This window comes from Excalfactoria chinensis, chromosome 5, assembly GCF_039878825.1.
Source record: "Excalfactoria chinensis isolate bCotChi1 chromosome 5, bCotChi1.hap2, whole genome shotgun sequence".
Lineage (NCBI taxonomy): Eukaryota > Metazoa > Chordata > Aves > Galliformes > Phasianidae > Excalfactoria > Excalfactoria chinensis.
Genome location: NC_092829.1, coordinates 19,687,767 through 19,702,471, shown reverse-complemented (window position 1 = coordinate 19,702,471; position 14,705 = coordinate 19,687,767). Strand labels below are relative to the sequence as shown.

General features: G+C 47.6%; 1 protein-coding gene across 1 annotated transcript; it reads right to left on the bottom strand.

The window, feature by feature from the left end:
* Window positions 1-202: 202 nt before the first annotated feature.
* ZDHHC22 (zDHHC palmitoyltransferase 22) lies at window positions 203-6,890 on the bottom strand. The gene is made up of 2 exons (XM_072339058.1): window positions 5,961-6,890; window positions 203-2,093 (listed from the first exon to the last, which is right to left on the bottom strand). The coding sequence occupies exons 1-2, from the start codon at window positions 6,520-6,522 to the stop codon at window positions 1,828-1,830; spliced, it is 828 nt and encodes a 275-aa protein (XP_072195159.1). The 5' UTR covers window positions 6,523-6,890; the 3' UTR covers window positions 203-1,827.
* Between the last annotated feature and the right edge of the window lie 7,815 nt (window positions 6,891-14,705).

Here is a 14,705-nt window from a genome sequence, read left to right as displayed (position 1 = left end):
AGATGCATTTTTAGATTGTTCAATATATTAAAGTAGAAAGGGTGAAAAGTCTTATCCAAAATGTTACATTCAATTACTGACAAACCAATGGACGCATCCTGATTTTTTCCATCAGGTTGTCTGTATGCATGAGGTACAAACATAGCTTCTGTCACATACAAAAACAGCCAATGAACTGTTAAAAAGCACAATGCAGCCACCATAAAAAGTCAAAACACTTTTTATTGTTCACTGTTAGTGCAAATACAGATTATTACACATTGCAATAGTGGTGCATTCATGCGCAGTGTGGAAGGGTTTGTATGCTACAAGTTTTAATTATCCAGTTAGGGTTTTTTTCAGTTTATTTTCATGGTTGCTCTGCTCATCACAATAGACTTTATTATTGATCCAAACATGTATACAGGTGTGAAGCTGTGGGGGATGGCTACCTACAGGACTGCGTGCCTCTGCTTTGGCTCATGAGGAATGCAAGGATGCGAGCACATGTGCTTCTCTACCTGGGATGCATAGAGAGCATTTCTGAGGAAGGAAAACACACTTTTCACAGCTTGTCAGCATACTCCCCAGCTTATTAAAGAGAAGCAATGGATTTCTACCCAGCCCACATAAGCTGATGTAGTTTGCCAAAACAACAGCTTCTTGTTGCAGATGCTGAGAAGCCCAGCACTGTAATCCTGGTCAGCACTGCTCATTCTTTCTTAAGGCACCTATTAGCATAGCATCTCAGCACTGATCTCAAGGGCTGTTGCTGCAGCTGGAAAACAACTGACACGTTAGACTGATTAATCCCTGTAGTAATTCCATTAACCTCCTTAATGGAGTTATAACATGGATGAATTTACCCCTCTGCAGCAATGCAAGAAGGAATTGCCCTGGAGAGCCTATAAACATGGTGTGGCAGGGATGTCTGAGGTAAACATTTTGGTTTTAGTGCAAAGTGAAGTGTCCTGATCCACTGGAACTGCTCCTGTTCCTCGGATTCAGAGCCCCTCGCAGCACCAACAGCATCTGTGCCCTCTGCAAAGTGTGGTGCAGGGGGATGTGGACACATCCTTGGATGTGCTCTTTCCTCTCTCTCTCACCCAGCCTGACAGTACATTTCCTTGGACACAGCTTTTCATTCACCTCTGCATTGCCTCTCCCTGTGCTCTGCCTGGTGCTGATTTATCTGCCTGCTGCAGCATTGCCTGTGCTGCATTCCTGGACAAAAGGCTGCTGAAAGCAAGTGGCAAAGCTGCAGTGTTGGCATGTCATTGCTCTCCATTGCAAATGGAGAAATACTGAATTTCTCTGTTTCCTTCCTGGCTTTTCTAGCCTTTTGAGAGCAGATTTATCTGCTGCCATAGCCATGTTCGCAGCTTGCTCCTATGGAGGTTTAATTGCACTGCAGGTCTGCCAGGGAGGAATTCTCAGTGCTGTGAAGTTGCCTCTAGAGCAAAAGGGCCAAAGGCACCTTGGAGGCTCCCGATGAGCAGATATCAGTTTTGCAGCCTACCACAACAACCCAGGCTCTCAGGGAGCTCCTGCTGTAGTTTGTTTGGGGACATACAGGTGGCCAAGGGCAGGGAGCTGAGATCAGACTAATCCTGCTGCTAGTTCAAAGCCTGTTGCCATGTATGCAGGTGCAGTGATGTGACTACTAAGCTGCAGTATCTCTTCCTCTACATGGTTTGTGATCTCTGCTTTAATAGACTAAATTGATTCTCTTGAATAGCCAGTCCCATCCTCCTGCTGAGGCTGCAGTCTCAAGGGATGGAGTGGCCCAGCTCCTCACAGTCCAGGAGCTGGGGAGTGCTGCCTGCAAGGGATGCACACGCAGGGGTTTTATTTCACTTTCTGCCTGCGACAGTCACTTCCCACATTCAGCATGGGGATGAGAAGCCCCAGCAGCCATCTCTTGCCGAAGACCTCACGCAGATTCTCCCTCCAGGGCCGGGCTCTCACCACTATACCCTTCCGCACCTGGTACCGTGTCTGCCCACGCAGGATCAGCAGCAGCTGGTGGCAGCAGAACCCCGCACAGGCCAGCCCAATCCCGAGCCAGAGGTAGAGCATGAGGATGACAAACATCTCAGAGCTGAGCAGAGCCCCTGCACAATGACAGTCAGGGGAGGGGAACAGCAAAAGAAAGAGTTTAGGCACCTCTCATGTGTCAGCATCACACGTAGCCCTGAGGGCCTGGCTGGCCACATTGAGTAGCCATACAAGAGGTTAGTGAAGGGAAAGGTTGGGTGGTGACTAACAACATAAAATTGCTTTCCTTGTAGTGCCCCAGGCAGTGCACCCCTTTCCTTGTAGTCCCCCAGGCAGTACACCCCACTGGGGAGGTGCTAAAATGGCAGCAGTCTCTGCAGCGTTTTCCCTTTGCTGTTAATGTGAGGACCTGGATTTCAGGGGCAGACTCAGCCAGAAGTGAAAGCATTTGTAAGACTGCAGCTCTATTTTGAAGAATATGAAATGATTTCAGCACCTGCCTATTAAGAACAGGTACTCGGGGGTACTCAGGCTCTTTTTGGAAGGATATGCAGTTCTACAGCATTTGGATGCTCCCAGAAACCCTACTGTATGCATTAATACCAGGCAGACAGATTTGGGTCTCATCACTATACATACATATGCCCAGAGAAGCTATAGATGCCTCATTCCTGGAGGTCCTCAAGGGCAGGCTAGGTGGGGCCCTGGGCAGCCTGAGCTGATGGGGGGCAGCCCTGCACATGGCACAAGCTGGGGCTGCATGGGCTTTAAGGACCCCTCCAACTTAAGCCATTCTGTGATACCTGTAATTGCTATAAATGTATATATACATGTGTTTGGGAAAAAAAAAGAAAAAAAAAAAAAGAAAAAAAGAAAAAGAGAAAGAAAAAGAAAAAGAGAAAGAAAAAGAGAAAGAGAAAGAAAAAGAAAAAGAGAAAGAAAAAGAGAAAGAGAAAGAAAAAGAAAAAGAAAAAGAAAAAGAAAAAGAAAAAGAAAAAGAAAAAGAAAAAGAAAAAGAAAAAGAAAAAGAAAAAGAAAAAGAAAAAGAAAAAGAAAAAGAAAAAAACAGCAAAATCTTTCCTACCATTGGAAAAATACAGCTTTCACATGAGTGCAATAAACTGCAACAGAAAACCAGAACACTCCATCCCTCCCATGGTCCCTGAGCCCAGCCTGCCCAGCGTGCAGTGTGGGAGCACAAGCTTGGCACAGGCCCATACCATGTGCTCAGGCCTAGGCTCTGCCTGCAGACCACTCTGAGAACTATTGGTGAGGGTGCTGCTTGCAGTTCTGAACTGTTGGATCATCCTGCTAGGAAAGTGCACCAGAGTTGTTCATCTTTCTCTTTAAATGCAGCATCATCTTTCCTTTCTCATTAGATCCCAGTGGGTTTCATATGCCATACAGCAAAGGGAGAACAGCATCCAGGATGGTGACAAACCCTCAGACCAGCTCTATCAGAATAACCTAAGGGACCAAATGGGAGATGCAGAACCAAAACAGGTTTCTTTGCTCTTCTTCTGCTGGACCCATGTGACAGGTGTGCATTCCCTTCTATAGCTGATTTCAGATGGGATGGAGGGGAGGAAAGTGACTTTCTTCTGAGCCTTGGGAAGACAGCTGTTAGCTTTATTTCTATGAGCTACTGAAATTCAGCATCAGATAAGTAATTATTACACTTGTTTCCCTTTGCATTTATTCAGCATCTCTCAGCCATATTTTCCAGATGTGTGCATTTTTTAACCTTATTTTCAGGCTGCCCACAAAAGGCATTTTCTATCCTTCCTTTCTTGATCTGGCCTGACCTATATTTACAGAAGTGCTCTTCATTTGCCCCTCATCACTGCAGTCTCGGGTTCATTTTGCTCTGACTGACCTGACGTGGTCTCAAGCTTGTTTCCATACATTACCCATGCAAGAAAAACTGAATCACAGCCTGAAATTATGGTCTCTGGGTCAGACTCCAATACACATGCCCGAGCTCAGTCTGGGCAAAACAAGCCAACCAAAAATTTTCTCAGCATGGAAGCAGGAAACACTGAGTTGACCCGAGATCAGCAGATTCAACTTCTGTCCTCTCACTCCTCCCCAGTGCCAAGGGCATGCTGGAGATGAAGGGTAAAGTTGTTGGTTTTTTTCCTGTTACAGCCATGCACTGTTCAGATCCCAACTAAGTAACAGCTGCACAAGAACATTGGGTGGACAGTCCCTCTAGTAGCTATTCCAGGTCATGTTTCTCTTTCCTGCACTGGAGGTAAATGAACTGATGGAAGCTCAGAAGACCCTTCCTCCTGAGCAACCGAGGCGCTCACATGTTACTGTGTGCTGCTATCCCAGCTAAGGTAGAAATTCCATGGGATCATGTTTCTATGATTCTGTTGGCTCCTGAGGGTGCCCAAGCCCCCAGCCCTGCTCCAACCCCCTTCACATCTCGTTCACACACTGCTGCATGCCCTCTTTGGCACTGTGGGTGCTGACACCAGAACTGAGGCACTCCAGAGTCTCTTCAAACATGTGCCAGGACCCAGCTTGGTGCAGATGAGCCCACAGAATCAGGGAGAAAACTAATTCCTGGATAATCTTTTCCCACAGCCCTGCTTTCCCTTCCAGGCTGATGTGCTGAGCAGAGCTTAGGCACCAGGGAAAATCATGCCAAGTGTTTTTAGTGCTAGTGAAGCTTGTGCAACACTATTTACAAAAAATCTTCTACATGGAAAAATGACTCCATAAAAATGTCATGGCAGGACTTCATGTTTATAGTCTCTCAGTGATTACCATGACGAATCTGTTCATTTGCCAAGTAGAGATATTTGTTTGTTTTCAGATGGCAACCCTGCAAACCCAGCCTGGAATCTGAAAGCAATCTGGGGCCTTTCTGGCTCTTATATCATCAGCAATGGAGATCCCCCAATCAGATAATGATCAACAATTCTGGTGACAGTGCATGAGCCAAAACGGACTCCAGGCCCTTCTTACTGAGCTCAGATAAACCTTCAAAGCTAAAATACATGGAATACCTATTTTAGTCTGATGAAAACTGATCTAAATGTGCTCGGCATGAGCTGCATGTAGGGAAAATGGCATTTTTCTGCTGTCACTTTCAGAGCAGACTCTGCTGTTCACAGAGTAACTTGTCCCAGATCAGGTTTTATCTGGCTCTCAGGTTTGGACAGAGAAAGGGAGGAGTATGGAGAGCCTGAGAGCATGGTGAAAGGTGAAGAGACAGGGCGGGCAGAGCAGGGGAAAAGGCACAGGAACAGAATGAATGGGAGGAAGGGAGAAATCCTGGGGACATATACAGGAGGATGGGAAGGGAAAGGAAGTCAGGATAAGCAGGTGGATGAATAAGGGATGGTGAAAGGAAGATAGAGAGGTTTGCTTTGGGTGCAGAGCTCTTCCAGAGGGCAAGAGTGGATAATTTCTCCTGGCTTTCTGTGGAGCTGCAACTCAGACCAAACTCCAGAGAGAGGTGTTTGATCACATTATATTAACAAACTGCCTGCTTGGTTTCTGAAACATGAACCCAAATTCTCCTGTGCTAGAATCAGGAAGTTTGCTCTGCCAGGAGACAGGAGGTGGAGTGGGTACATGACTTGAATGAGGAGAATGGTCACATCTCTGGGAGACTCCCCACATTTGCATGTAAGACTCCCCTTGCCTGTAGTACAATGAACAAAATCTCCCTCCTCTGTCTAAATGCCTCACACACAACTGTAGCCCTAGTCCATCTCTGGCAATCTGGTTACAGAGTGTTTTCCGAGTATAACACATTATGAATAGGGCTATAGATGTAACCTAGAAAAGGTCCCAATCCCTGAAGCCTTTGCCCTTAAAGTGGGCTTTACCAAATACAGACAATTCTCCCCATGCCCACACCCACCTTCCACCCATCCTCACACACAGCCAAACAACAAAGAGCATGGCCACTATCCCAGAGTCCTGGAGGAAGAATGGACTCTGCATGGCCAAGGAAGGATCCTTACCTGAGAAGAATTGGCTGATAGAGTGAGGCAGAAGTGTGAGGAAGGCGAGTGGGTTTGCAAAGGACATGGAGAGTGAAGCAGAAATGTAAGCCATGCCTGCCACCAGGGAGTCGAGGCAAGCCAAGGAGGTGTAGAGGCAGAACATGATGAAGTTCCGCATGTTCCTGCTCCCAATGCAGTTCCCTGTGAAGAAACAGTGGTGGTCATGCCTCTGGGTGACTCTGGCACACAGTCTACAGTAGTGAGTGCTGGGCAAGGATGAGCCAGGGGACCTGCTTCCATCCAGCCAGTCTGCCACCATTTCAGCTCCTTCGCCCAAGTTTAAGCCCTTGCCCAGTTCCTCAGGGGAGGTCTGAATCACGAGGATGTAGTTGCCCAGGGCATTAGCTGAGAGGAAGAGGAAGAGGGCCCCATGCAGCAGAGCAGGAGAGAAAAGTGGGGTGGTGGAGGGGTCTCTGAACATGCTGGGGATGAAGAGAAAAATCTGGAGGACGAAGGTCACTAGGGAGATGCACAAGAAGTAGGCTGGAGCAACAACATTGAGCAACCTGAGAACTAGCATTGCGGATTACGTTCCTGCAGGGGAGAGCAAGGAGAGGACGAACATCACCGCTCCGGCTGCACACTTCATCCTTCCATTTCCTGCCAGGTCCCCGGCCCCGCTCTGCTCCGTGAGTGCCCCGAGGCGGGGAAGCTCTCTTTCGCCGCCGCCCCACGGCCCCGGCGGGGCTCGGCAAAGGGGAGCCCACGGGCAGCTCCCGCTCCCCGGCGCCCGGAGGAGGCAGCCCAGCCCCGGCGTCTGCCTCCGGGGAAATCGCAGCGGCGGTGCCCCGGAGGGGCTGCGGAGGCTGAAGGGGAAGAGCTGGCTCCCGCGGTGTGCCGGCGGTATAGGCACCGCTCCGCTCGCCTAGCAGAGTCCCTCTGCTAGGCAGGGTCAGTTTTGGTACTGCATGAGAGGAAAAAAGGTGGTGCTGGAGGAGGGGGGAGTGAATTGGAAGGGAAGGGGGGAGGAGAAGGGGAGGGGGGAGAGGTAGCTCTAATCCACTGCAATACGGATCAAATCCAATGCTCTAATTTATCCTTTAAAGCCACGGATCTACAGATTACCTCTCTGACCGCTGCCCTGCTCTGCACGAAATTAGAAAATGCACAAAACAGCTGGTCAAGTGCTGTCCGGATGCAACCTGCGGCGCTGGTCTACCAAGCCGGGCGGCCTCGCAGACGCAGACGCGGCTCTGGCCGACCACAGCGCATCGGCACCGGCCGGGCGGGCTCCCCCGGTTCTCTTTGCGCTTCCCTCGGCCTCGGGGACGCGGAGAGCCCGGAGGATCGAAGGCAGCTTGGAGCCCGCCCAGTCGCGGCGTGGCTGCCCCAGCACCCCGAGCACCCCTCGCCGGCAGCTCCAGAGAGCTCCCCAGAGCCTGCAGAGCCCCGGCGGCTGTGTGTGTGGGGGGGTCTGCCCAATGCACGCCGCCGCCCTGCAGCCCCTTTGTCCCTGCTGCCCTGGTACCGTCTGTCTGGCACCTCGGAGCCGCCGTTACCGCCTCCAGTCAATCCCAGACCCCCGCGGCTGCCGCTTCGTAGAGCAGCCCGACCCCGTGCTCCTTTCCTCCCTCTGTCTCCTTTTCCTTCTTTCCCTCCCATTCTGTTCTTCTGTTGTCCTACGATGTTCGGCCCTGTTCCCTTTCTCGGTCGCTGACCCTGCCCTGTCTCTGCCCTTGTCCTGCCTTGTTGCTCTTTCTGTCTTTCTCCCCGACCTGTCTCTGTTTCAGTTTTTATCCTATTTTTCTTCTCCCTCTCCCCTTCCCCTGTACGGTTCTCTCCCCCCTCCCCCCCCTCCCCCGATTCCACACCGGTCTCCCCCCCCCCTCCCTATCCCCCGCCTTCGCTCGGACACGGAGCTGTCCGTTCAGCACCACCGCACGTCCGCCCCCTCCCAGAGGCTCTGAGGGGGGACAAGCTGTGCTCGGGGCCTTGAGATGCCGCCGTCCCACGAGGCACGTCCTTCTCGAACCAGCATCTGAGGCAAGGGGAAACCGGGGAACAGTCTCTGCCAGGGTGGTTAATACCGCCCTGTAAAACAGCGGGTGTATAGGAGAGGATCTGGTACGAGCAGTGGTTCTTGGGCAGCATGGCAGGCTGGTAGAAACTGTGCTGACATGTATTCCCCTCTGACAGCTGCACGACCTCAGCCCCACTGCCCACCTACACAGCCCTCACACTGTCTGCACAGGTGCTGTGCACAACCTCTCATTCTCCTGCACACCTACATGCTGCACCCACTCAGCTATGATGAGAAGCATCCCTTCTCCCTGCACAGACAAACCACCCATGGCAGAGAAAGGGGAAAGAAGAGGACTGCTGGGGTATAGGCAGCATTCCTGGGAACTCACTGCTGGTCAGAATTCAAAGAAAGATGACTTTAGCCTAATCATAGGTCCAAGGCTTAGTAGCCCACCTCAGCACACCCACTAACAGATTCCGTCTCCCTTTGTCTGAATACACAGAGCAAAATTAAAATGTGTTTCATATCTTCTAGGGAGAGAGATCTGGAGCGGAGGGTGGCTGTGCTTATCTCTTACACTTGCACTAGCATGGAGGTTAGTGACAGCAAACAAGTTCAAGGGCTCTTTATCAGAAATGTTGTTCTTTTTTTCTACCAGATAACTTTCATGATTCAACATTTCTGCGAAAAATGGAGGCAATGATACTCGTAAAAGAAAGTGCAAATTAAGCCTGTAGGCACTGGGTCTGCTGTGACAAACAAGTAAGAGACACCTTCGGCAGAACTGGAAGGAGAGCTGCTCAGAACCAATCTAGCTTTCACTCCCACCTCCCTCATTCTCCTGTCATGACTACTGAGAATAAAAATCCTCCAATATTCCCTCAACTCATCAGTTTAAAGTAGACTGAGCCTTGCCATAAAGATACACGACCCAGTGAGAATTTTATCTTTAAATAATCAGACACTGTTTTCTCCATATTTTAACAGCTTACATCAAAACAATAAAAATTAAAAAAAAAAAAAACACCAAAAAACCACCACAGAATTCTTTTCATGTAATAAGAGACTCTTAGATTGAAGGGACCGTATCTCATGAATGCTATTAATTCTGCCTGTACAGGGAACATAATAAGCTGCAGCCAAAGTGGAGGAAAGGGAAGTAGAGAAGAAAGGAGGAGAGGAGAGGAGAGGAGAGGAGAGGAGAGGAGAGGAGAGGAGAGGAGAGGAGAGGAGAGGAGAGGAGAGGAGAGGAGAGGAGAGGAGAGGAGAGGAGAGGAGAGGAGAGGAGAGGAGAGGAGAGGAGAGGAGAGGAGAGGAGAGGAGAGGAGAGGAGAGGAGAGGAGAGGAGAGGAGAGGAGAGGAGAGGAGAGGAGAGGAGAGGAGAGGAGAGGAGAGGAGAGGAGAGGAGAAAAGAAACGGTAGGGCAGTTTATCCCACACATTCTCATTAAAATGTTCCTGCAAATTGCTGCTTACGATTTGTCACTGTCAAAATACTGGCTTCATATTTTAGAATTTAGTAAAAAAATTCCACTTTCAGTGCCATTGTGTCGATGTGATGAGATGTTGACAGGATGGGGAAGCAGTTATCTATGGATGAATTTGCCTATTCATGTCCATGTGTATGCATGAGAGAGGTCAGTAAATAAGGAAATTTACACAACAAATAAGTGAATAGTGAGAGCAGCAGCTAACCTGGAGCAAGTGGCAAGATTTGCTTCAGGAATTTGAATTTTTTTCATTGTAGGATCATCAACATGAGATAACTTGAATGCATGGCATAACCCTACTCCTCTGCTGAGATAGTTTCCCTGCTTGCAACCCAGGAGATGGATCAGTTCTCCATCCTGCTTTCAATTGTAGATAAATTATTTAATCCATGTATTAGAATTTTCCTGTCTTTCAAATAGGGCAGGTTTCAAGCTAGATGTCTGCCTCTGGAAAACCTTGACAAGTGAGCATGAGGAACACCAACGGGAGCGATTTATTGTTGCTATTACCTACTGTGCAGATTTTACCAGAAATTAGCATAGCACATTGAAATAATACTCTCACCCCAGCATTAACATATCTGAGTCTCATCATGTCACTTTCCCCTGCTGCCTGTGTGTATGTGAGGGGGGCATAGCTCCCCATGTGTGTGAGGGAGCTCGTTTCCCAATATTTCCCAAGCAAAGGGGGTGGCATAAACTACACAGCTGTCAGCCAGCTGGCGGTTTTCATTTTCTAGCTCAATAACATAGGCTACACTTGGTCACAATGACTGGCAGACGAACATCTTGGTATCTCGTTCCCTGGATCCCTTTGTTCCCTACGCTCAGCCATTTTAAGCAAAATAAAATGCAGTTCTAGTCAATTCCATGCTCTGATACACCCTGCTCAACCTCTTTCAAGATCTTGCTTTAAATTGCATCACAAATTATGTATCATTTCTTCCAGCTCAAAATGTGCATTACTTCATTCAGACCCATTAGTTTAGCATTCAAGATACATCCTGATGGTGATTTTTTTTCTGAAATGAGTGAGTTAATATCTGCTGTTTACTGTGATAGCTTGGGAGAAATGAATGCTCTCTGTGGTAAACAGTGCTGCTTGTCTTAAATCATCATTGAAGTACAAACGTTATAAAGTTCTTGTGAGATTTTTTTCTTTTTCCAGCTAGTTAAATTTCAAAATTTGAACACCCACAATGTGGATTAACCTGTTTGGTTTGGTGAAGTTGAACAGAGCAGGTGAGGCCCGATGTCTTCAATTTAGCAACAAAAATTATATAGCATGTTTGGCACTAGAGCTGCAGGTTTTTATGCTGTCCAGCTTCAGATCTGCATAGGTGGAGACTCGAACACTGAGGGGAAAAGAGAGCTCAGTCCCTTTCTTACATTTGGCTATGTTATCAAGGGACAGATCTGAGCATCCTGAAATAGGATACTAATACAAACTTCCTACTCAAACTGATAGATGATCTTCAGAGGCCAACTCAGACACCTTTCCCAATGCCTCTATCTCCTTGACCCAGAAATTTCCACCCTTTACAGAAGGGGGTCCAAGTAGGTCCTGAATATCTCTGACAACGGACATTCTCCACTACCCCAAGGCAATTCATCCAGTTCTTTTTTACCTTTTCAGGTTTTCCTCCTATCTCACTTGAAATTCTTTTGCAGTAATTTAAGTGCTTAGTCCTTATTTCATGGCCAGTGGATACAGAAAAATTAAATCCTTATCTCTTGTCTATTTGAAAATGGTTACTGTGTCTTCTCCAGATGAAGTCACCCCGTTCTCTCAGTTTTGTGCTGTGTTTTGGAAACCTTTGATGAAAAGCCTGAAGGACCTGGAGTATTGTGTCTCTTGCTCAAGTACCTGAGTGGAGGGACATCCAGCACTGAGTTCAGGCAGTTGTCACTGTAGATTTCCATAGCCAGGTTTTAATCATTTTGATTTAGATTGCTCATTGTGCTGCATCAGTTGTGCCAGGGGTTTCAGTGAGGAGGACACATTAACAAAGAGGTGGGAACTAAACAGCTGAAAGGTAGTCATGATTTTAACACACTATCAAGTATCTGAAATTATGACTTAAGCATTTCTATGTCTTTTTCAGCCCCCGTTTGGTCAATCTTCACCTGCTCTCACTTTCTCCTTCCTTCAAGGACAATATTGGGAAAGGGTTTTTCCTTTCTGTCTCAGTGTGATGAATTTTCTGAAGGTTAATTTGGCTGCTGTTTTCTCACTGCAAACCTTCCAGCTTATCTCTCAGTGTAAGAATAAGGTAGGAGATAATTTGAATTGTGCAAGGTATTTAGACGGGGACATGTTATGATTCAGATAGTGTCATACATTGAAAAGTAATCCAGACAGTTCTAAAATAAATAAGTAAATAATCTGCCACCTAAAACATATCCATGGCTTGCTGTGTCTTTGCATTTGAAAGAGACATTTTTGGGTCAATAATCCACATAAATGAAGAGGAGAAATGGAAATGAATAAAAAATGTACCTAGAACTTGACTCAAAAGTGCTTGATCTCTGGCTTCCCCTGTGACAGCATCCCATAGCAAATGGGTTTCCAGCACTTAGGAAGACAGAGGAACTGCTTATTGACAAAGGGTCAATTGCCTCCAAGGATGAGCTACTTAATAGACTTTAACAGAAGTTTTGTGTCTTTTGAACAAAACCCACCATCAGAACATCTGAACAGCAACCCACAGCACGTTTGCTGTCACTTGTGCCACAGAGTCCATGACTCAGGCAGCCCAAGCAGTGTGAGCACCAAGGATATATTTAGACAAGGGAAAAAATGGCTGCTTTCTAAGATGTGTCAGCTGGTGTCTTCTAACCCACAGGATTTAAAGCAAGACGTAGTGCCTTAAGAACAAGGGCAAGCCATTCTTCAAAACATTAGCTGACTTACTTTTTTAATGCTCTGCATAAATCAGTGCTGGCTACCTGAGGCTGTTTGTCCTCCCAGCCAAGAAACTGCCAAGATGGCCACATTCCTCCAATATCAGATGTGATGACAGGGAGAGTCCTGTGAGTGCAGGATACAGGCTGCCTACAGGCACTTAGCAAGGAATACAGAGCTCTTTCCCCAAAACATCAGGGCAGTCCCTAACACCGTCTTCTCCTGTATGAAACTCCTTACAATTCTTCCTGTCTTTCCTGGACTATCTCCCTCATTCCTGGAATCATATCAACATCTAAACATCTTTTTGGGGAAATAGAAGAAGAATAATGTACAACCAGAGATGTTCCTGCAAAGGTTTGAGCACCTTCTGAATGTACCCGGGTGCTCTCGAATCCCCATTATCCTTAGCACTCTTCAGTACCTGACATTATACTCTGACAACACAGTGTCACCTTGGGCCTCCACGGGAATCCTTTTCTTGCTTTTCTTTCTAGCAGGCTAACAGGAGAAGTGTACAGTAATGTCTTCTGCTTAAGCTGACTGACTTGAAGTTCCTGAGCAATAAAACCCAAGCCGAGCCATAGATTCCCTCACCCCCAGGTGAATACCACAGCAAGTAAAGGCAGCTAGCCCAGCTGTGCCATGCTGGGTCATTCCCAGACAGTGCACTATAAGAGCACGTCTTTTAAGGAATAGAGAATTCAAATAATAAATGTAAATGGAGGGAATTCAAACCCAGATTCACTGACACAAATTTGGTGGCAATCTGCTGTCAGCAGGAGCAGTAGCTGCTCCAGAAGAGGGGCTGTTTCCCTTTTTACAGGGGCAGCATCCTTCTCCCCAGCCCCAAGCCAGCTGCCTGGGCTTCCTCTGCTTCCTCTGGGTCAAATCTGCTCACCTAGGGAATCCTATAAATAATAAACAACATTGCATGTACATATTCATAACCAAGTCACTGTTCACATAGTGAATATTCAGCACCCACCAGATGGCTCTTCTTTCACTACCTCCAAAATGGAAATGACCAGTTACTAAAGATAAAATATTCCTTCCCTGTTGCTGCTTCCCTAGGGCTCCTACTTGTTGTTCTCTTGCAGAACTGCTGTTCCCCAGAGAAGCAAGCCTTTCAGCCTTGGAAACAGTGAAATCAGATCTGAAATATGAAATGCTTCAGCAAGAGCTGCAGATAAATGAACACAGTGTTAAATCAATTCCAGAAAATAGACTTGGATTAATCCTGCTGCCTGCTGCAGTAGTGTTCTGGGAGGAGAGATCTTGCTCCCTGCTGTCACATGGTTGCTGTCCTGCCATGAAGATGCTCCTCCAGTGCATCTGTGAGAGCAGCCCCTAAATTACTTAGGCTCTGCAAAAATGCTACCTATCAGCTGGGGCACTACATGCACCATACGTAACTGCAGTCATATTTCTATGAACTACCCCAGCTACAGCGCAGGTGGTGATGATTTTAAATGAACGCTTCTTTGCTACATAGAAGGCCAGATTCTCTCTGCTTAATTTCTACCGGCTCCAGTGTGTGCCTTTTCCTTTTGGGATTCATTGTGTAGAATGTTCTAACAAGCACTGAAAGCAGAGACCAGGCCTCCAGCCACGTACCTACCAGGTCAAATGCTGTCTTGCTTATTGCAGTGCTCTGTCCCCACGTGCCTCAGTGCACAACCACCTGAACTCAGTGAAGGGCCTCTTTCACCCCAGGCCATTGGTGCTTTTGTATGAAACACAAGCCTCTGGCAGGTGCAGGAGAAGCTGAATCCCAGGCATTTGGCCTTCCGCGTTGAATGGGTGATGGCTACCTGAGAAGTTTGCTGTAGAAGAATGATAGAGGGATTAAAATTGGAAAAGACCACTACAGTCATCCAGTCCAACCATCCACCCACCACCAACATTGCCCGTGTTCCTCTGTACCACATCTACACATTTCTTAAACACCTCTAGGGATGGTGACTCCACCACCTCCCTGGGCAGCCTGTTCCAGTGCCCAAAGAAGAAGGGCCGCTACACTGTCATTTTGGTGCCCACTCAGAAGGGGTTCCTACAACAATCCCTGAGTAGGTGGAGGTATTCTACTCTTCATCCCCATCACCAGACAGGTCTCCCTTTGTGCACCTCTGCAGCTATTACTGATGAACAGCATATTTTCCTGGAGTAGATCTGGCTTGATGCTAGGAGCCACCTGATATATCTGGTATCAAATGAAGCCCTTGGTGCTGCTTCGACAAAGCCTAAGGTCAAGCTGATGGCGGCACACCGAGGGCAGCCACACACCAGGCTGCCTGAAGCAAGGGCAGGCTCCTGCCAGCTGAAGTCTGCCTTGTCAGGAAGCAG

Bases quoted from the DNA above. Each gene is read 5' to 3' on its own strand.
- ZDHHC22 (XM_072339058.1), bottom strand. From the start codon at position 6,522: ATGCTAGTTCTCAGGTTGCTCAATGTTGTTGCTCCAGCCTACTTCTTG. The intron at 2,094-5,960 runs GTAAGGATCCTT...GTCATTGTGCAG, and splicing joins TATCAGCCAATTCTTCTCAG to GGGCTCTGCTCAGCTCTGAG.